Below are 23,299 nucleotides of genomic sequence, written 5' to 3' on the forward strand. Positions count from 1 at the left end.
TCCAAATTATAGTGCACTTGGATCAGAATTCATGGACCCCTTTGCCCTTGGCTTATAAATTTATCTTTGGAAGCAATGGCCTGTTTGCAAATAGTGTAAAAGACAAATATGTCTGAAGTCTCCCCTTCCTGGACCCCCACTTTGTATTCAGGTCTGGTTGGGCCAAGATGAAGAACACAAAACAGCTCTTTATAAATGCACAAAAATGCATGCCCACTACAGAGTTTTCTATAATGCCAAATAAAATGGAAATTATCTAAGAGCCCTTCAAAAGGGGTTGGGTAAATAAAACATAGTGTGTTCATAGATTGAAGAGCTATGAAGCCATTATAAAGGAAATATGCTTATTCTAGTGAAAGTATAAAAAGGTGCAAGGGAATAGTAAAGGCTAAATTCAGTATAGTGGTTACTTTTGGCGAGTAGAGAAGAATACGTATTTAGGGAGGGGTAGATAAGCAGACTTTAACTAACTTCATAATGTTTAATTTGTTAAGCTTTATGGCAGGTACACAGGTGTTTTCACATTATTTTTATATCTTTCTGTGTATCTAATTATTGACTATTTTTTAATTCTTTGGGTAACTGACTAGGAAATGTCTATTGAAATAAAGTCCTTGACAATGTATTTCATTACAATGCTTAAAAATTGTTTTATGTGTCAAAAGAGGATAATGTAATATGGAATGAGCATAAATGACTATGGGTGAGATTTTAATCTTAAAAGGCCTTGATTGTTAGGGATTATTTGGGGAGAAGTTATTCATGTGGGCATCAAAGGCAGACTAAGTAGAATTTAAAAAGAGGATTGAAAAGCATATATCCAAATTGGTTTAGCAAGGTACTCAGTGATTTTTAGAAAAATTTCAGCTCTAGAATTCTACAGTGCTATAAAGATAGTGCTGGTAGCCATTTTTACCTGAACTTCTGATATCTTTGACCAGCAAGCTGGTCGTCACCATGGTCAAGCCTAAGCTTCAGTTATTAAGAAAACTTATCTGTCTTGTATAGAGCAATTTGCTGGCTGCCAAGAGGGCTAGCAAAATTAATAAGGCATGGACTTTGTCCTCAAGAAACACTCAAGTAACAGGGGAAGAGAGACACATAGTCAACTCACCCTACTGCAATTAAGCTCTATAGCAAAGGTATGAGCAAATGGCTTTGGGAGGACACCCAAAGAAGCACTTCTGTGGGGACAGGAAAGGGTTAGGAAAGACTTCACAGAAGACATGACATCTGCTCTGGATCTTGTAGATGAATAAGGTAATTTAAACAGAAGCAAAAGCATAACCAAAGGCATAAGACATGGAAGTGGCTTATTTCAGTGACCAGTGAGTAGCCCAGCATGACCTAATCACAGGAGAGTGTAACCAAGATCATAAGCACTCTTGAATATCATACATAAGAGTTTGGATTTTTTTTCCTGTAGGTATTAGGGAACTATCCGAGGATTTTAAAGAATGAAGTAACTTGATTAAGTTTGCATTTTGGAACAATCACTGGAGGATAAATTGAAGAGAAAGATGAAGCAGGGAGACCAGTTAGGGAGCAAGACAGTCTAGACAAAACAATGGTGGAGCCTGACCAAGGGAGGGCAATGGTAATGAGAATGAAAGGAAGAAGAGAGGACAGATTCTAAAGGCATTACTATATTAGAAAAAACATGGCAGAATGAGGGAGTGAGGGAAAAGTAAAACCAAACCCTTTAGCTTGGAGGTTAGGTGGTTTACTGATAGAATGTAGAAGGAAACCCAGGCTTTACGAGGTATATAATATAGATTTGGTTGGGAAAAATTTAATCTGAAAATGTCTACAGGACCATCAGGTGGAGATGTCCATCATCAGGGCTTCTTTGCTATCTTCCCAAAACACATCTGGAATCCAGCCTCTTCTTTCCACCTCCATTGCTCCCACCCTAGTCTAAGCCACAATCTTCTCTCCTCTGGACTATTAGAATAGCCTCCTAACTAATTTCCCTTTCTTCCACTCTGACCCAACGTATAGTCTATTCTCCATATGGCAGTGAGAGTAATCCTTTAAAAATTTAAGTAAGATCTTATCACACCCCTCCTCAAAATCTTCCAATAGTCTCCTATAACAGGTAGAATAAATCCAAACTTTTTACCATTACCTACAGGGCCCTACAAGAGCTGGCCTCTGATTATCCACCTAAGCTGATTTCCTACCACTCTCCCTTTTTCTCATTTAATTTCAGCCACAGTGGCTTCCTTTGCTATAATTTGTGCAAACCAAATGTGTTCCCATCTCAGTGAAGAGTTTCACTGACTCTGTGAGGGCTTCCATGAGGGTCTGATTGCCATAAACACAATGCTTAATGTCCATGGTGATCCAGCTGGGAGAGGTAGCTCAGGCCGGTAATCCCAGCACTTTGCCAGGTGAAGGTGGGAGGATTGCTTGAGGCCAGCAATTTGAGTCCATGGTGATAGTTCTAGAAGTTCCAGCCCCCCTGGAATTATTTGGGCAGGTCCAAGCAGGCCCCAAGAAAGATGCAACACAGCCGGCCGAAGTCTAGAGAAGAGCAACTAAATAAATAATCAAGAAAGTTGGGGTGGGGACCAGGAAACCCCACAAAAAGACATTTGAAAACATGGTATATGTTTATGGTTTCTGCCATGCTATCTCGACCTCTGGCCAAGTATCACCTTAGAATTTTTTTCTAGGATTTTCATTCCTAAGGACCTAGCTCCCAAGTCAATTGGAAGTTTTTGAGTCATTGAGTCTACAATTCTTTTATAATCTCCAGAATGACTAACATAGGGCTAGAGGCACAGTAAGCACTTAATACATGTTCTAGGGACCACCTGAATTGATATGAAATTTAATGGGATTATATGCAAAATTCAAAAAGGTAAAGATGGAGACTTGACTTGGCAGAAAGAACTAAGTTTTGGTTTGACCTCAACCTGAGTTGATGGAAAGACTCTATTCACTCTATTATATTCTTCCAGTGCTTCTCAATAAAAAAAAAAAAAAAAAAATTGTTGAAAGGATAGAGGAATGACTAAATATATTAATGCAAATTCAAGCAGCATTGGTAGAAAATAATGCTCCAGGCCAGGTGTTCACTCCTGTAATCCCAACACTTTGGGAGGCTGAGGAGGGAGATTCACTTGAGCTCAGGAGTTTGAGACCAGCCTGGGAAACATAGTTAGACCTCGTCTCTACAAAAAAATAAACAAAATTAGCTGGGCTTGGTGGTGCACACTTGTAGTCCCAGGTATTCAGGAGGCTGATGGAGGAGGATCACTTGAGCCTGGGAGGTCGAGGCTGCAGTGAACTAAGATCACAGCACTGCACTCCAGTCTGGGCGACAGAGTGAGACGAAAGAAGCAAAGGAAGGAAGGAAGGAAGGAAGGAAGGAAGGAAGGAAGGAAGGAAGGAAGGAAGGAAGGAAGGGAGGGAGAGAGAGAGAGAGAGAGAGGAAAGAAAGAAAGAAAGAAAGAAAGAAAGAAAGAAAGAAAGAAAGAAAGAAAGAAAGGAAAGAGAAAGAAAGAAAGAGAAAGAAAGAAGAGAGAAAGAAAAAAGAAAGAAAGAAAGGAAAAGAAAGAAAGAAAGAAAGAAAGAAAGAAAGAGAAAGAAAGAAAGAAAGAAAGAAAGAAAGAAAGAAAGAAAGAAAGAAAACAGAAAAGAATGCTCTAAAACAAGAAGCAAGCGTTTGTTGTTGTTTTTTTTTTCATTCTGTTCTGGTCATTTATTTGCAGTACCGTGTCTATTTCTGTACACTCCAATTAGAGACAGACATTACCAACTACAATGTGCCTACAAGTGGAAAACCAAAGTTGTGAGAGTTCTGGAAACAATATCAGCCAGAGTTTTACCTGACGAAGAGATGAGAAGGGGACATAATAAAGGCCTTTCAATAATTAAAGAACCGTTGTACATTAAAAAAAAAAAAGAACCGTTGTAAAAAGGGACAGAATTATTTTACATAGCTCTAGGGGATAGTACCAGGGGGTGTGGATTAAAATACTACCTATTGAATACAATATTCACAAACTAGGTGGCAAGATCCATACTCCATACCTTAGCATCACAAAATATTTCCATGTAACACATCTGCAAATGTACCCCCTGTGTCTAAAATAAAAGTTGAAATTGTAAAAAGGAATGGGAGTTATAGAAAAACAAAGATCATCTCAGAATAAGGAGGTACTTTCTTACAATAATTGATGTCTCATGCTGGAGTGGGCTGACTAAAATGGCTGTACACTACCTTACAATGGTCTTTGATTAGGCATATCCTGTTATGATTAGATAAATATAGCAGGATATTGTAAAGGAGATTTTTTCATTGAGAGGAAGGTTGAACTAAGAAAGTGTTTTTCAAATAAGATTGCAACCAATTAGTGGGGCCATGAAATCCATTTAGTGGGTCCTGAGCAACATTATTTAAAATGAATTAGAATAGAATAGAAAATATCAGAGAACATCACACATAGCAAGGGTGAGGGTGGTTTTGAGAACTTGTTTTGGAAACAATGTTTACATATGTATGAATGTGTCTACTAGGTTGCAGTATAACGTGTTTTTTATTACTGTGGATTGCAATTAAAAAAAAAAAACTACTGCACTAACCCTCCTCCAGAATGAATATCTGGCAACTCTAAGAATTCTTATCTCTTTGGTGCAGAGATCCAAAATTGCTGTGTACGAGAAAATGTGGTCTTACATGAAATCAGCGGAGCCATCTGTGTTTACCAAAACAACAGCAGACGGAGTGGCCCGAGTGCGAAAGTCCAAGGGAAAGTTCGCCTTCCTGCTGGAGTCAACCATGAATGAGTACATTGAGCAGAGAAAACCATGTGATACAATGAAAGTTGGTGGAAATCTGGATTCCAAAGGCTATGGTGTGGCAACCCCTAAAGGCTCAGCATTAAGGTGGGTGGAATAATATAACAATATCCGTGTTGTTATAGTATTCCACCTACCCTGATGCATTTTGTTGTCATTTTCTTTCTTGTGGATTTTGAGGTAACTTTTAAAAGTTTAAAATCTACAATATTCCATGGAGTTAAATAAGACGGTAAATTATGGTTTCATCTATTTAATGCATCCATTTTTTTTAATGTTCTCTCTCTGTGTTGTCCTCTCTGACTGTTTGTTGCTGTTTTAATTTTACAGTTCAACGGCTTTTTCAATTTAAATGGTAAAAGCCAAGTTATGGTGCCATATGTGACGAATGTTAATTGCATGGATGTGGTGTTCTTGTTACTTTTTTTCTCAAAGACAATTTCCCCATCCCGCACACTTCAGTTTTGAGCAAATGTTATCCTCCATGCCACCTTCCAATATTTAACCCTGTATTTGCTGTACAGACATTTTTATAGCTCCACGTTCTGTGAAATTTAGCCAATTTGTCCTCTTGTGCTCCTTTTTATACGTTAACGATTTCCTAAGCATTTGTGCATTTTCTTACAAGTTATGTTTTATCGTTTCAAGAAATGCTGTTAACCTGGCAGTATTAAAACTGAATGAGCAAGGCCTCTTGGACAAATTGAAAAACAAATGGTGGTACGACAAAGGAGAGTGCGGCAGCGGGGGCGGTGACTCCAAGGTCAGCCTCAATGTCACCACAACCGGGTACCCTTAGTGACGAGTAATCGGCAAGACTGTTATCTTATTATTGAGGAGAGAGCACAAGACTCACACATAAAGTGGAATGACCAGGTTATTCCCCTGCCTGGCAGCTTTGGGAACCAAAAAGACTTTAGGGCACTGCCCACATTTTTGATCTAACTTGGGTCCCTTCTTAAACTCCCAGACAGAGGCTCCAACCACACCCTTTCCCTTCCTTCACCCACCAGATTGGTTGCCTTATGAAAGCCATGATGTGGGTTTCAATGCCCTAGGCTTTCAAGAGTCCAAGGCTTTCCTGTGAGACTGTCCCCGCCTGCCTCAGTTGAGTGGTATGAAAAATCAGATCCATCTACTGAAAAGTCAGGGCATAGCCTTTTTTTTTCTAGGTTGTGATGGTTGCTCACAGAGATTGGTTGCTTGAGTAAGGGTGGCTTCTTCAATTATGTGTCTGAGTGATGAGATGTTGTTCTCTATATGTGATAGCCCATTTAAGCAGGCCCCACTTAACTTGAAAGCCAAATAACAAGCTCAGTTTCAAGTTAAATGGGGTCTTTCTTCAATAGGCCACCCCATATAGAGACTTTGCAGAGACATTTTGTGTATTTAAGCAAGTGCGTCGCCTAACTGTGATACTATATGTGTGTATGAATCCCTGATTTAGCTTCTCCTTAGCCATGGTCTTGGTTCAGGTAGGTCTAATTGTTATCCAGGCTGCCATCATGAGAAAACCCATCTTACTTGGCATTCCTTTGACTTCTAATGCTCTTTGGAGCTAGAATGAATGAATAGCCATCATCCAAGCAACAAGAAATAGGGGCAAGCTCAGAAGCCACGATACCAAGTCATGGAAACACACTTCGGGTAAGTACAGGAGAGGACCTGAAAACAGAATCCTCCATGGCCCAAGGGGCATGAGAATTATATTGAAGCATGTAAACTCACCTCTTGTACGACCAAGATCCTATGGGCATCTTAAGGTGAAGAACAGTGTTTCCCAACCACAGACCAACAGACAGGCAAGCCAAAACTTTTCTTCTTCAGAGACAATGGTTGCACTTCTGCTCCTCTCTTTCCCTCTCTATCCCTCAGGATCCTGATGGAAAAGTTAGTTTGCCAGTCTGCAAATATAATATGGGTTTGGAAACACTGATCCAGAACACTTTCAAAGAAATAAATTTTAAAAGAACTTTCTTCAGCAAATAATCTTACCAGGCATTGGCATGGCCTTTTATCGTAAAACCTTGATTAACCAGAACTCACCTAACCAGTACCCCAACTAACTGAATTGCCCCCTCAGTACTTCACATTGATGAGAAAGCAGCAATAGTATTCCAAAAAAGAAGACTGCAAGGAATTTATTTTTTAAAAAAATCACTTACCAAGAGATGACCTATGGTTGGGTCACATTCGGCTCTTTCTCCTCTATCTTCTCTCCATCTGGATTGACCCTCAAACGTTAGAGGCTGCTTCCCTGAGACAAGAAAGTAGATAGAAGCATTTTAAGAAAAACTGTTATTAGCCAACAATGAACAAAACGGTTGTTCTTATTGAAAATTCCATTCATCCCTTATGGATTCAAATTAATCAAGGTTTTACTATGTGTCAAAAAGCAGTAACTTTCTTTCCCACCAATGTGAACTGATGACACTGACAATTTAGCCAAGCTTTTGGCTCATTTCATATTTACAATGGCCAACTTGATGGCCAAAGTATTTAGCACCTGTCTTCCCAGTCTTTTTCTCATGTTATTAGCACGGAGAACCTAATTGTATCATTGAAGTGAGTTGCAGAATGAAAATTGAGCTGGATTGGATGCATTGCTCTCACGAATTCATCATTCATACTCATCATGGTTAAAAAGGAGCCATGGACTGTAACAAGATGACTCTAAAACATCCACATGATGCCAAGTGCCCAGAAGTTTTCAGATAACCAGACGTTTGATGTTATATAAACAAACAAAAAAATCTGCACATATTTGGCTGACTTTTTACTTTTCACCCAGATGTTTTGGTACATGAAGACCCCAAAACTTTAGACCAGCTATTTTTTAATTACAACCAGCAATCAAGCTTTTTTTCCCTCAGCTAGTACTGCTGCAAAGTTTTTTATCAAGTAACTTTACTGACAGCTCACGATTTCCAGATAATCTGAATTTTGATATGCAAATAGAAAAATATTTCAGTAGATCCTAAATGTTTTCAACTTCTCTAACCATAGTGCTACCTGCCAGGCATCTTTCAAATCGCTTTTCTTGGTCATTCCTACAGCCAGTCTTTTGAAATAAGTCAACCCTTTTCTCAACTATGGATAATAGTATGATCGATCAGTGCTGCATACCCAACGATTGCTTATTCCATTTCTGGATTACCAAGAAGCTTGCCTTTATCTTCTTCCTTCTTGCTACCTGCTGTTTTCTGAGAGTGAGCAAGAGAAGGGGCAAGAGATGAACGTGAATCTGGTTACCACTACGTATTAGTGATGCAAAAAAAAAAAAAAATCAATGGAGAAGGAGGTAGAAATAGCAGTAAAACCTCATTAATTTGAAGCCCTCTAATTAATAATTTGTGATAAACTAGACAGGGACCAGTCTACAAGTTAACTTTATATTATCAGGCACGAGGACAAGAAAGGTTTGTTAAGCAAATGAAGAGTTTAGACTGGAATGTCAGTTGAATTTTTTCTTAAGAGAACAAACCCTTTTCAAATGTTGGAAGCATTTATTAGATATAATCATATTCGTTACATATCTATATGCTAAAGTAGCTCTCATGAGGATCTCCACTAAGGCAATGTTTTATAGTCAGTTTGAATTACAAAATAGACTTAAAGTAATAAAATTGTCATTCTTTAAACCTATTTTGTAATGCAGGACTTGCTTTACTCATTCAGACAATCCTTTCCCTCTGTTCCTCCAAATCAGTGAGGTTTTACTGTATTAGCAAAATGGCTTGAGATTTACATCTCTTCATTGTGTCCCATCTCGTTAACATGACAATTGACTGTTGAATATACCATCATTTCACAGAGAAAGTGCGATCCAGAGATGGTGATGACTTTGAGAAGGTCACACAGCTAATGCTGTCATAAATTTCTGCTGACTTTCAGAGTCACCTCTTGTGATAATATTGCAGATGGCAATTTAGCACTACCACCTATCCAATGAGCAATGTGAATCTGATTGCATGCGATACATTTCCATAAGAATCAGGTTCATTCGCAACTACCTTGGTTACTAGGCAAATGGCATGTTTAAGCTGTTCCAGCCCTCAGTACTGATTACTAAAAATGACAATAATCACAACGCCTGACATTTATAAGTGCTTTTACTTTTTCAAAAACAATTTCAGACCTATTATCTCTGAAACCAGAAGAGGGAGAAATACTTGTATCACTTATCTTTCTGTCTCTCTCTCTCTCTCCAACATTTAACTAATGATAAATGGGCAATTATATTAAGTCATTGACTTTTTCTTCCCTGGTATGAGACATTACACATTCTGAGATTAGTCTAGAAAAGTTACCATACTATGGAAAGAAACAGCAAATTTTCAGGCTGTCGTAAATGTGCATGAGCTTAAACTAATAAAACTAATGTTTTATTATTTTATTTTATTTTTATGGATACAAGGAATTAAGAACAAGGTCAGTCTCTGAGGCAGCCCCTGAACCAGACCTACAAGCTGAAACCAGAATACTCCTTGGCTTTCCCAATTTCCCAAACCTGAGCAGGACCTAAACAAAACAGACTTGATCATTCCTTGATGAACTGTAAACGCACATGCAAGGATCATGTAAATTAGAGCTGTGGTTTGGGAATTTTTAACCTGCAAATCACCCTTCAGTGTTCATGCTTTATTACAATGTGTGTGCAGATGCAGTAATTAAGAGCCAGTAGGTTGTTTCAGTGATAAACCCAGATCACCAGGGGTTTGTGACATAGCCAGTGAAAGTCTATCATTGTAAATACAGCAGAATGGAGGATCTATGTGCAGAACTACCACATAGGCACATCAGCCTCCTTCTGCAGCTGCCTGTCCCCTCAAACGTTTATGTTCTTATCCACCCTACTTCATTCCCTTAATCTTGGGTAAAGGGCACCACTTCGCTTTCCCGTCTAGCCTTACCTTACTAGACAGGGTAGGGTCAGTGAAACAAGCTATCTGTGACTGAGGTGGAAAGTTATTAACAAACCCTACCCAACCTCACCATAGAATTATACCAGACTTTAGTCCTCTCTAGGGATTAAAATAGACTCCCAGTGTCTATATATTCCAAGATGAAAATCAGCACATGTGTGCTCTTGGGAACATTGTAACAGAATATTTAAAGGGACCATTCTGAGCCCCTTGACTGCAATGATAATTGTAGGATACGTGGGTGCCTTAACTTGAGAGGCATATGAGGAAATGAGAGAGGAGGATGGGATGTGCAACTGAACCTCCATTATTTAAATAAATGGTAAAATGTTCGTTATGATTTATAGAATATTGATAGAGAAATGCAGTTTTACTATATCTTCAAAAATATATAGGAACTAGAATAAACTGACCAATGTGATGCTAGGAAAAAACATAGGGAATTTGTTTAAATTGTTTCAAAAAATGCCTGCAATTAAAATCAGTGGTGTTTCCTTTCACATGGGTGCTCTTAAGATACCTAAAAAGAATTTGTTCTCTGAAGAAATTAAAACACGTTCCTCCTCCCTATCACTAGCTATCTTTGTTTTTTTTTAAATCCTATGCATTTGCTTAGCAAGTCTTCTATTCAAAGATAGTAAAAAGTTACACTCTCGGACAGCCCATCTCCAAAATCCCTCAGCTTCATATTTGGCGGCACATAGATGAATGAGGTTATACTGTATTTCCCATTGGTATACATGAGATCTTCAGTTTTGCGTGTATTTCTTCTTCTTCCATGTATGTCTACAATTCTCCTCTCCTATGCCACCGTCTCTTAACCACTTCTCTTCCACACCCAGAATTCTTTGACTTTCTTGGGCCGTGGGTAATGGATATGAATCTGCATCTGCCTTTGCCTGCAACAAAATGGACCTTTTATTGGCAGGAGCCATCCCTAAAGGTTGACATTTCGGATACTCAGGGTTAAGATGGATCCCAATGACTCTTTATTGACACTGTTATGTGTGTAGGCAAGAATCATTACAGATCGATGGCACTTCCTGGGTCTTAGCAGAAGTTCCTGTGAATCCCCAAGACTCTGGTTTGGGATCGAGGAGTAGGGTGAGTATATTGTGCTCTTCGTTGGTTTGCATGATTCTATGCTGGTACTGCCTCCTGGAAGTATGAAGAACCTGACAGTTTTCTTTCCTGGTAGTCACTAAATTTGCTCCTTGAACTTACTCAGGTCTTCCTCCCAAGAGCAAATCCTCACTTTCTCTCAAGTGGCTGCTTCAAGCAAGGGACCTGTTGCCTTAAGAACTGAACCAGTCCAATGGCTGCCAAAACCATTGATTTTGCCAAATGATATTAAAGAATAAATTCTACCACCGGAAAAAAAAATGTAATCCAGAAAGAAAACACTTTTAAAAAATAATTCCATTCTAATGATTTTTTAAAAAATGAACTATGGCCTTAACATGGTTTCTATGATTAGGACATTATTATTTGCCTTTGGTGTTATCCTGATAACATGAATGTGTTTCTTATTGACAAATAATGACCAAATGTCCAACACCAGAGCTACAGAAAGAGCCACAGGAATGAAAAGCCTGAAGGTAAGAATGCTGTCATACAATTGCCAAGAGGAAAGACGCCACTGCAGTGGCGGACAGTGAAATGGTGTATGTTTATTCCCTTTCTGCCCTTTGAAGACCAAATCATTTGGTTTCCTTTCATTTGAAGAGAAGGTTATACACAATCTCTGAAAGGTAGGACAGCCATGGAAAAGAAACATGAAAAATTTGATGCAATTGAAATATATTTGGTGAGGGTGGGAGTTGGGGTTGGTGGAACAGGGTGGGGGCAAATTTCTTTTACGAACAATTGAATTCCATTCTCTTTTGACTTTCTAGAGAGCGGTATAGCATTTGGCCCTTGGCACATGAGGCTGATCCCCATTGATCAGAAGTGGCAAAAGTGTTGTCCAAGTGCTGGATTCACCTTTTTGCCTAATTTCACCTGGCATTGAAGCAAATACTTTTCAAAATATATACCTAAGGCAATGGCATTCATATATACATACATATATATATACATATATATGTATATATATATGACTATTTGTATGTCCTGTCTAACATCACTGCTGGAAGGGCAGATGTGATGTGTAGATGCTAGAATGTATGCTAAAGAGGGTGGTATATGCCCTGGCATGGCAACCAGATCTGATTTCAGATCTGATATATAGACTTCACTTGTTGCAATCTAGCTAAAACTGATCATTTTTCTATGATTTTAGCTAAAACTGATTATTTTTCTATGAGTCATGGTCAAGGGATGGCTATTGGAGAATAAAGAGGATGTTGGCACCCATCAGATTGAACTCTCAATGCATATTTTGTCTAGGATCAGGGGAATGAGTTAAATGTCTTCAGAAACATACATCATGTGAGTTTCTGGTACAGATCTGTTTCTCTCTTCTCAATCTATGCTTCTCTAGGTGCCACTGGAATGAACTAAAGAAAACACACTTATATATAATAAAACCCAACCAAATTTGATAGTTTGATTTTTCAAAGGATCTTAAACCAGAGTTTTCAAGTGAATCATACCAATTACGTATTTGAGAAAGTGTCTATGGCCACATTTTGTTCAAAACTTAGCATTTTCCCTGAGCCCCTTCTCTCTGTCAGGGATAAATTGAGTAAGAGGTCTTCCCAGACTATTGGGTTCAACTTCTAGATGGAGAAGTTGAACAGAGGTCCAGTTTGGCAGTTTAGTAGAAATCTATCAGTGAAATACACAACCTATGGAATCAAGGGGTCTACTGCTCTGTATTTGAGAGGTTGTAATTTAGAAATGTCACTGGCTTTACCCATATGTGTAAGAGTTGCTTCTGGGGCTGCTGCTGTAGCATAGATGCTCATCAATAGGTTTCAATCACTAGCATTGTTAGGCCCTTAGTGAAATGACTCACAGCTTTCAACTCTTAATGTTATATGCATGCATTATTGAATTTTCTCTTTGCACTTATATTAAATTATTATCCCAATAGCAAGGAGTTAAATAGGTTTGAGCTACGTTTGTGAACTACATGGATATAAATACTCTCTCAGAGATGGTTTCTAGCAGCTAAGCACTGCATAACTGCAAATCATTGTAGCTGCCCTTGTTAAATGAGGATTATTTAGGTTGCCAGAGTTCAGTAATGCCAGCAGCCATATATGCACATGCTCCCACGTTGTACAGAAAGCCCAGGCTGATCCAAGGATAGCAGGATTGAAATAAAAATCCTCATTTTCCTGGAATCCTACATTCAGGAACCCCTGTGAAAACAAAGGGATAGAGATTTGTTTTAAAGGACTTCAGACACTAGTGTACTCAAGGGCATATTTTGAACTGCCATGGCCTCAAACAGCTGCTATATGGAGAGACAAATTCCTTCATTATACATATCCCAGGTTAATCTACAGAAAGGAATGTAAAGTATCACATAGTAAATTCTTTAATCCAGCAAATATTCTTCTTTTGCTTGATCATCAATTGGCTTCAGCTTAATAAAGCAAGACCAACCTGGGCAGAGATGTCTGTGACTGCCTGCTTGTACATGCCTGTTATGTCCTGGGTGATGCTGGGGCTTCTCCAGAGAATGCTAGAGAAGCAAGTGAGTGATTGGGAAAGATGCCTTGCCATCATGAAAACCTGAAACATCTTCAGTAAAAGAGTTAGCAAAAGAGAGGATGGCTGTTCTCCCTCCATTGGGCCAAAGACATTTCTAAAAAGTTGTTCCCAAAAGATAACTAGATACCAAGAAGCAAGTGTTAGTAACTTAGAGCAAGGGTTTGGTTAAGGGATAGGGTGAGGGAGGGGCTTCCAGCTTAGGCCGTGATAAGTTTCCATTCTCATCATCCAGATAATGTGTTATCAGAGCAGATTTCTAATTGACTATGCAAATGCACCACCCTTGCGCATATATTTCTTTTACTTCTCTGTGAGCTCTTTGTCTTTCTCCATAACCTACATATTTACACATACATCTATCTCTCCTAAGGGCACCATTGAGGATCTTCTGGAATCATTAATTAAACAGACATTTGGTCTTTAGGTGTCCCTGCTCTGAAAGGAGAAGTGAAACCATTTAGAGTAGCATATATCCCATAGTATTTCATGGGACTAAATCATACTACACCCTGGGTTCTGATATTTTTCAGGCCCAGAACCATATTGACAGTATAGATTCCTCTCTTTACCCTTCCAGGATCACCAGATTATTTCACAGAATCAACCTGGTAATTAATTGACAAGACCCAATTTTCCTTCTTTTCCCCTAAGCTCAGCACCCTCACATCACTCTCTTCACCATTTCTTTGTTCATGATAAGGAATCCAACCTGGTTCTAAGCTACTATTTACTATTTACTATTTTAGGAATTTCCTGAAATTAAAACTTTAAAATAAATTAAGCAGTTCTTTTGAAATATATCAAAAGTTTTATTTATTTTGTTTTTTTAAAAAAATTAAGTTTTGGCTGGGCGCAGTGGCTCACACCTGTAATCCCAGCACTTTGGGAGGCTGAGGTGGGCGGATCACAAGGTCAAGAGATTGAGACCATCCTGGCCAACATGGTGAAACTCCATCTCTACTAAAAATATAAAAAATTAGCTGGACATGGTGGCATGTGCCTGTAGTCTCAACTACTTGGGAGGCTGAGGTAGGAGGATCGCTTGAACCCGGGAGGCGGAGGTTGCAATGAGCCGAGATCATGCCACTGCACTCCAGCCTGGCAACAGGGCGAGACTCTGTTTTAATAAATAAATAAATAAATAAAAATTTTAAAAAAATAAGTTTCTACTTTCACAGAAAAAAAAAATCAATGGCATTCTTATCCTAAAGCTTTCTCCATATGTAAGGTTGGCCATCACTAAGATAACATTGATTCTTTAAAATGGCTGGTTGGTACAACCCAGGAACTGAGCCTGGAATCCAGGAGACCACCAGCTGGCAGGTGGAGGCCTTGGATTGTGAGCAGTCTTAGTAGCTGAGTTAGTGGCAGGTGTGGATGGTAGAGATAAGCAGAAATTCTTATAATTCAATAATGTTTTCTTCAAAAAATGAACTCATTATCAAAGTATTATGAATTACATTACTATCTCCTATATAAAAAACAGACAGATGTAATTCCATGACTGTTCCCCACACTCAGGAATCATCATTGAGACACAATTCAGCATTAACTTCACATACTTTTAAATGACTAATTCCCATTTCTCTCACTCTCTCCATCTGATCAACAATCCATATGCATTTTTATGACTTACATGCCACAAAATGTTTTCTTAGGGGAATCTTACACTCTTCTACCCCACCTCAAACATTTTTTTAGACAAAATAGAACAAACAGTTGTAGTTTATAAATATTTACTCTTTGTTTAATTTCCCATTTCTGAGAAAGATTTGTATTTTAACAAAGCATGTCACTTAAAGATGTGAAATTCTCACAGTGGAATTTCAGCTGCCAGTGAGATAAATATTTTTGGACGGAGGGATGTTCCCAGTCCCCCTGAAATTATGTCACAAAGCACTCCTGTTTTTTCCCTAAGCCTGCTGACCCACGTCTTTGTCTTAAGAGGGCTCTACTCAGCAAAAAGTTCATAGCAAGCCCTTCAGAGGGAAGAGTGCCTGACTAATTTCCACGATAGGAATCTGACCTACTTTGTTTAATTCTTTCTGTTCTCTATTGAGGTGAGTACAATAAATATTTCTGACTTATAATTCTCTTAGGTACCAGTTAAGGGCCTGCAGTAATTGCTGTGAAACATTACACTGGAGACATTGCTGCACCACAGTAAAAGGCCCCAGCTGCAAAATACGCCCTTGCTAGATTGATAGCTATGTGGAGTATGGGGGTCCCTAAAGGAAAATAAAATCATCACAAATATCTAGGCTTGGAGAGCAAAAATAAAGAGGGATACTACCCTTTTGTGTATTCCATTGGAGAATGTACAGAACACAGCTCAATGTATATTAATTGGCCTCTTGACCTGCCCCATAAGTTGCTGCACAGGCTTGTGCAAATTGCTTAACCTATCTGTGCCTCAATTTCTTTTTGTATTAAATAGACACCATAAATCTACCTTCTTAGGGTGATCATTAAACCTGACCAATAATTATAATAATAAGTATGTAAATATACTAGATTAAAAAACAAAATACTAAAAGAGTTATTGATTTGACAAGTATTTATTAAGAAAAAGATCCTAAATGGAGATACAAATACATAAGCCATATTCCCTGCCCTTGAGAAGCACACAGTGTAGTGGGAGACAAAAGACATAGGCATAAATAATAAGGCAAGGTAGAAGTGATGGAAGAGACAGAAAACATCGAAGAGCAAAAATGGCTTCATGGAGAAAATGACATTCAAAATGATCAAATGCCCACCTATTTCCACTTCCTTCAAAATACCAATGTGTAAGAGTGTGTGTGTGTGTGTGTGTGTGTGTGTGTTGGGGAGAGGGTGTCAATACCTTCAGTTGGTTAGGATTGGGCTAGGTAACACATCTAATAAGGTACAGTAAGAAATAAAACTATGTGGACAAAAGCAGTTTTCCTCTGCCATCCCAGAAATTTAGTCTACCCCACAGCAACATAGAGTTCTAGGAGATTTGGATTTTAAAGTACTTTCTTTTCTTGGCATCTATTGTAACCTTGTTAAGTGGTATTATCTGTGATTTCTGATTATAGCTTTTATGCTTGTTGGCTGTGCTGCTGCTTGAAATGTTTGTTTTTCTCCCTCATTTTTATTTAGAAGTTCCCAAAAGCACATTGGTTCCCTGCCAGGTTTCATAAACCCTGTGATTATTTTTCCGATCCAAGGCTAAACTTCTAAGAGTAGGTCATTTGTCAAAATTCTCTAAAGTCCTGTGGTATCTCACAGGAGGTCTGGATACTCAAAGGCAGGATTTCTCAACTTTGGCACTACTGACATTTGGTGCCAAATAATTCTTTGTTGTGGGGGTTGTCCTGTACATTGTAGGATATTTAGCAGATCCCTGGCCTCTCCCCACTGGATGCCTGTAGCATCTCCCGGCCCCCACCCAGGTGTGACAAGAAAAAATGACTCCAGACATTGCCAATGTCCCCTGGAGGACAAAATGGCCTCTGATTGAAAACTATTGCTCTAAAGTAACCTACACTGTAATGGTGTAGGCCATGGGAGTGAAAAGCAGTTACTAGCCAGTTCGTGGAAGCCACTAGATGGCCTAAGGCAGGGATAAGCCATTGTTCAGAAGTAGGATGCTAAGTCACCGATGTACTGAGCCTGGGTTTTGGCAAGAGTGGACAGTGGCAGCCCAGCATGGACCCCTAGCACAGGAATAGCCTTCCCTCCTCCAAAACCTGTTTCTGAAATGCTTTGTCCCAGGGCCTCTCTACATTCTTAAAAATGATTAAGAATCCCAAATAGATTTTCTTTATGTGTGTTCTATCTATTCATATTTACCACATCAGAAATTAAAACTGAAAAATTGTTCATGTATTCACTGATTCATTTTAAAAAATAATAAACCCAATATATGCTAACATAAATAATATACTTTTATGAAAAATAACTATTTTTCTAAAACAATAAAAAGAATAGTGAGAAGAATGGCACTGTCTACATTTCTGTAAATCTCTTTGATATCTGGTATAATACAGAGAATGAGATTCTCATTTCTGCTTCTTCAATCAATCTATTGTAATTTCACCCATCATATGGCCTCCAGGAAACTCCACTGTATATCAAGGAGGAATAATAGTGAGAAGGGCACTTAGTATTATTATAAAAATAGTTTTGACCTCACAGATCTTTTGATGAAAGGGGTTCAGGGATCCTCCGGGGGTTCCTGGACCACACTTTGAGAACAACTGCTCTAAACTGACATGCCACACTTTTATGAATGTCGTTCACTTAAGGGTTGATAAATTTCTTTTGAAACTAGGATCTCTACGGGCAGTGAAATCTCCCTATTAGACCTTAGTGTGAGTACCTTGAATCAGACTGCTCTGTTCCTAAGATCTGGTGAGCAGCAGTACTGAAGAAACTGAATAACGTAATTTGAAGAACATATTACCTGGAGGGAGGACAGGACCGGGTAAGGGCTTAGTCAGGTAGCAGTGTGAGGACACTGGGCCCTTTGCAATAAGAAAAGAGGAAGCACAGAAAGGAGGAAGAATTTGCTTTGTAGTTTCTCCTGTGGTCCTGATGATCCCAGTCACTCATATGCCATTGGAAAGCATTTCCCCTGTATCCTGAGCTAATTGCCACATTGCTGAGCCTGGTGCCAGTGCCTGACTTAAGGCATAGCATTGCAGGACAAGTGGTAGTGATGAGACAACAACAGGGAAGAGGAAGAGAGAGAAGAGCATCAGATGGTGGAGAATAGAGGAGAAGGCAGCGCCAACACTAAACTCAGAGCCATCGATGGCCTGTCTGTCATTTGAAAGCCTGACTTAACTTTCACTGCCAGTAATATCTTAAAGAGGCTCAAAGTTTTATTTGAGTATATTTTTGTTGCTTTGCATCCCGAGCAACTGGTTAGCATTTGAGAAGCCTGGAGTTCCAAGCATTGGTTGAAGGAACTTGTTTAAACTATAAAAGGATCTCAATTTCCTAGTGAGATACAAAATCCAAATATTCTGGCTGCCAGGCCCTACGCTAACCAAGGAAGTTACCTCCCTGACATGAAAGATTTATAGTTATTCAAACCGCAAGTACTCTGAAATTGCATTATTTTTAAATGATTATATCTTTCTCAGACTATCTGAAGACAAGATGGCCCCTCTGTTTTAAACAGCAAATGAGGGAAGAAAGGAAATAGGTTTTGGGATTTTGTATGATAGAGACCAGATCTCTGTGACTATAGCAAGTTTTATTAGTGACTGGATATGTTAGTGGGTCCAACTTATCCAAAATAGGCTAAGAGATTTTTACGGCATGTTCACAGTTCCATGAATTTTTCTGCTGTCCTCTTTTTAAGTTAGTGACATTCAGACCAACATGCACTAATATTTGGCAATATTGCTCCCATGAATGTGAACAGACAGTTTATTCCCTCAGAATTATGCCACCCTCTCTACATGGTGCATTTTTTTATCCAAAGTCATTAAAGATTCTTCATTTAAAATCTAATAGCTCTAGAAAGAAGACAGGATAAAGGTCATTGTTCCCATTTTACAGCTGAAGAAATTTATAAGAGAGAAAATCTTTATCCTAGAACCAGTAGAGTTTCGGGCACTTGCCCAGTGGCTCTGAAAGCAGTCCTTATATTTTAAGCAGTGAAGGACTAAGGAGCAGTGGCCTGGCCTCCTGGGGATATGTACTAGCCTCTTAGTTGAGGAAGTCTTATCTTACTAGAACAACTAAACTATTTCTCTACAGCATTACCCAACAGTGGCAGAGTCATTTTGCTGGTTTAGGTCCTGCCATATTAATAATCCATTTTGAAACAATCTGGTTTGCCCTCTGGTGACCTAAGTTGACCACAGACATATGGCCATATCAGAGGGACAGCCAATCAGTAACTCAAAAACAATCCGTAGACCAGTTTTTACATTGTTAAAAATACTCCCCTTATCCAAAACAGAGGTCCACAATATACCTTTCATACTAAGACCAGTATGTGCACAAGAATTTAGACTACATGTTTGTGGAGTAAGAACATATACGTAGTACAGTTCTTTCTGAGATCATTTTCAGCTGGGCAACAGACTTGTGTGATAAAGGACAATTAATTAGAAGGCATGTTATTTATGTAGAATCTATTTTCAATTATGTTCGGATTTATCCATTTGTCTCGGTCTACAATATGGAAACACTTCCCCTTCTGGGTCTGTCCTTTTCCCGACTCCTCCATAAAATTTGCTTTCTGTCTGGAAGTACAACAAGACACCCAGTTAGATCAAACTTAACACACCTCCTTCACAAAGCTACTGCAAGCTGCCGCGGACGACTGTCACCTGAGGGGAGACCCTCCTCACCACACACAGCCTATCTGAGGAGTGCCTTTTTTTCTATCCTCATTATTTAACAGTGTGTGCCGATTACTCAAAGCGATATGGGCAGGCCCTGGTAAATATAGCGTTGCTGTAGTGTTAACTTTTTATAAGGTAATGCTCAGGTTGCCTGCAGTGTCTAAAATTACTCTGTGGCCAGGGCCCCCTGCTTTATCGCTTTCTATAGTTTTAAAGTAGTTTGAAGCTTGAATAACATAAAATAACATAATATAATGTTATTTATGTTATTTCCCACGTGAAGAACGCCTGTAAACCTTGCAGTATTGAAACTCAGTGAACAAGGCATCTTAGACAAGCTGAAAAACAAATGGTGGTACGATAAGGGGGAATGTGGAGCCAAGGACTCCGGGAGTAAGGTCAGTCGCTGAAGGTCTTTTTGTACTGATTAGCAATCACATTTTGACCCACTGTTTATTTTCTACCCTAAAACGGCTTTCCTTCCCAACACACACTCCCTGACACAGTGGGACCCCTTTATAACAACAGTGCTAAAGGAATAAGACAAATGCCAGCCTCAGAGGCCTGTCACATGACATCAATTGTTGACTCTACAGAACAGTTATTATGATTAGGAAACTCAATCTGGTCTATTGCATTTCCAAAGTTATAAAATAAGGAGCTGTGTTATAAGGGGGTTTTACTGTATTTCACATTTCAAAAGTTCAAAGAGAAAATATAACAACAATAACAACAACAACAACCAAAAAAAAGAAAGATTTATTTGTGACAGTACTTTTTCTTAACCTCCTACAGTGTCAGAGGCTTTGTAGTTATAAATGCATTTGGTTATTAATATATTATGTCGATCCCATCTGAAAACAGTCAAACGAATAAATAACAAAGACTGGTCTCTGAAAGCAGAATGATTAGCCTCCTGCCAGCTGCTGTTGTATTAAGTTCAGCATTAATTTGGATCTCGAATCTCATTAAGTCTGTCACACTTCTCTCTTCCAAAGGTGGCATTTGAATCTCTGTACGTAATACTTTTAAAATTTAGTCGCATGCTCCTTAAGGGTATACATTGTCAGGATAACATCACATTGATAAGCATGAAACACTCTTCCCCGCCTCCTTCCTGCCCCCCTTCGCTCCCCTAAGAAAGTTCTTTTTAGTTTCAAGTTTTGCCTTTCGTTTTTTTGGACTAATATCGTGGTATCAGTTAATTCATTTCATGAAATGCCACTCATTTTCCCCGTGCAATGAACCATTTTGCTACTGGTTTTCTACATCCCACATCAGGGAATTCTATAACTCTTGTGTAACTTAAATAATACATGGCACTTGAAATTGTTCTTGTCACAGCTTACATGGGTTATGTCAAAAGACCTCTCCCCCCATTAAATATCACATACGTATAAAAATCTAATGGCAGAGGAAGGGTTACCAGAAATTGGTCTATTTCCCAATGGACTGTGGAACATCCTTGCAGATAGCCTCACCAGCCTCCTTAAAGAGATAATCCAATATTTCATACGTGACAGAAATTATTACTACTTGTCTAGCTGTCATTCATCCTAAAAGAGTGACTATTTGCAAGGTTGTTGTGAATATGAGGCATTCCCACACCCCGTTTCTGAATGCAATTCAATTTCAATTGGACCTTTTATTAAAGTAAACAAGTACAGGACTGGCTTCTATGAAAATAGGATCAGAAGGACATGGCCATATTGTCTTTACTTTTAATTATTTAAATGATACCAAGACCAGCTGAGCCAGAGTGTTAAGTGTCAGCAATGGCCATCATCTGTTCACTGTGTTCTCACTTAAATAAGACGCTCAAAATTCACTGGCTTAACAATTTGGGTATTCCATCCGATTACATTCAGCAGCAAAATGGTTACATTCCCTCTAAAAAGACTACAAAATGCTATTTTATTTTATTTCTTTTTCAAAGAAAGACTCCTGGCCCTTGGTGTGTCCTACCTCAAGGTAGGGCTCAAGACACCAACTTTTTTCTTTCCATTGTTCAGCAGTTCAGATTTTGCTTTTTCATACAGGCAGATAGCTTAGTCAGATTTGCACAGTTTGACCTGAAAGTCACTGACCGGCTTCCTCAATTTTTCCCCCTTGTTACAAAGAAAGCAAATAAGTGTAATTTTTAAAAATTATTCTCTACATTCCCTGGAGTAAAAGTTAAAAATGAGCTGGATTTTTTTAAAAAATCATCAGCCTCCTGGAAAAGCTTTCTGATTTGTATGCAGCCAATCTAGGACCCGATGGATCCTCCTGACACTTTGCTTAAACCCTCAGGAAAATGGAACGGAGCCAATTCTTTGTGCTGTGCCCTTGTTCCAGCAACACAAAGACTTGCTGCCCTGATTTTAACTAGGATGAGGATTTAGCAGCCAATCTCCAAAGGGAGCATTTTCTCAGCCACTGGGGGAAAGAGGAGAGTTAACCCTTTTTAAGCAAACCCTTGCAAAATAACTCCTCAGATAAGAATAGCAGGAACCTCTAATATTATCATGTCGTATCTTAAAGACTAGTCGTTCACAAAGTTTGTCACAGGGAGAGCAAGGGAGAAAGGGGTGTTGCGGGGCAGAGAGGGGAAAGAGTGCTTCAAGTTCCCAAATGAAAAGAGTGTTACATTTATAGAGATTATGTCACAGCTCAACTCTGGCAAATGGTGTTTATCGAGGCTGGCAGAGGAATAAATTATGCTTGTGTTTACTCTTTTGTTCCCATGGCCAAGTGCTGTTTTATTAATTGTCGAACACCATTTTGAGGCACTAAGGGATGTAAGGAGTCAAGATGAAAGGACATTTAGGTGAGAATCAAGACTGTTAACAGAGGCACAATCTACCATCTTGCTGGTCATTGCGAAACATTAGCCAGTTGCCAGAATTGAGTCATAACACTTACATCAATGTTTAGTTATTTTACAATTTAGAACTCCCCTATACTGTTGTAATATATTATAATGTTCCATTGCCTTTGTTTTCCCCAAGATCTAATCACGTTGTTCATTTCTCTTAGGACAAGACCAGCGCTCTGAGCCTGAGCAATGTGGCAGGCGTTTTCTATATACTTGTCGGAGGTCTGGGGCTGGCCATGATGGTGGCTTTGATAGAATTCTGTTACAAATCACGGGCAGAGTCCAAACGCATGAAACTCACAAAGAACACCCAAAACTTTAAGCCTGCTCCTGCCACCAACACTCAGAATTATGCTACATACAGAGAAGGCTACAACGTGTATGGAACAGAGAGTGTTAAGATCTAGGGGTACGGTTAAGGTCTAGTAAACTAATCAGCTTTACATTACTGTATGTCAATCTCTTTTTTTCTTTGTTTTTTGTTTTTTTTTTTTTTAGTCTGGTTTATTGTTTAAAGCATTGTCTCTTTGCAACCATTTGATTCTTTGAAAACAATGGTTGTGCCTTCTTGTCTGGCAGTGGTGCTTTTCTAATAGAATGGTTGTAATTAAATTGTGGTCTGTGACCCAAAAGGAAATACAATTCTCTAGAACATCATTGTTCAATAGAAAATATATGCAAGCCACATACATGAGCCACGTGTGCAATTTTAA

The 23,299-nt window shown here is 38.9% G+C and overlaps 1 protein-coding gene across 4 annotated transcripts in view; it reads left to right on the top strand.

The window, feature by feature from the left end:
* Positions 1–23,299, top strand: part of GRIA3 (glutamate ionotropic receptor AMPA type subunit 3) — a 311,313-nt gene that overhangs the window by 280,376 nt on the left and 7,638 nt on the right. For 2 of the 4 annotated variants that reach the window (XM_055269444.2, XM_055269445.2), the window contains exons 14-16: positions 4,649–4,896; positions 20,013–20,127; positions 22,748–22,995. In XM_055269444.2, the coding sequence (XP_055125419.1) occupies positions 4,649–4,896; positions 20,013–20,127; positions 22,748–22,993 (609 nt within the window). In that variant the 3' untranslated portion in view covers positions 22,994–22,995. Of the gene's footprint in view, positions 1–4,648; positions 4,897–5,457; positions 5,573–20,012; positions 20,128–22,747; positions 23,007–23,299 lie in introns of all 4 variants that reach the window. The other 2 variants (XM_063634906.1, XM_063634907.1) reach the window with 2 other exon arrangements.

The sequence above is a fragment of the Symphalangus syndactylus genome, chromosome X (genome assembly GCF_028878055.3).
Source record: "Symphalangus syndactylus isolate Jambi chromosome X, NHGRI_mSymSyn1-v2.1_pri, whole genome shotgun sequence".
Taxonomy (NCBI): domain Eukaryota; kingdom Metazoa; phylum Chordata; class Mammalia; order Primates; family Hylobatidae; genus Symphalangus; species Symphalangus syndactylus.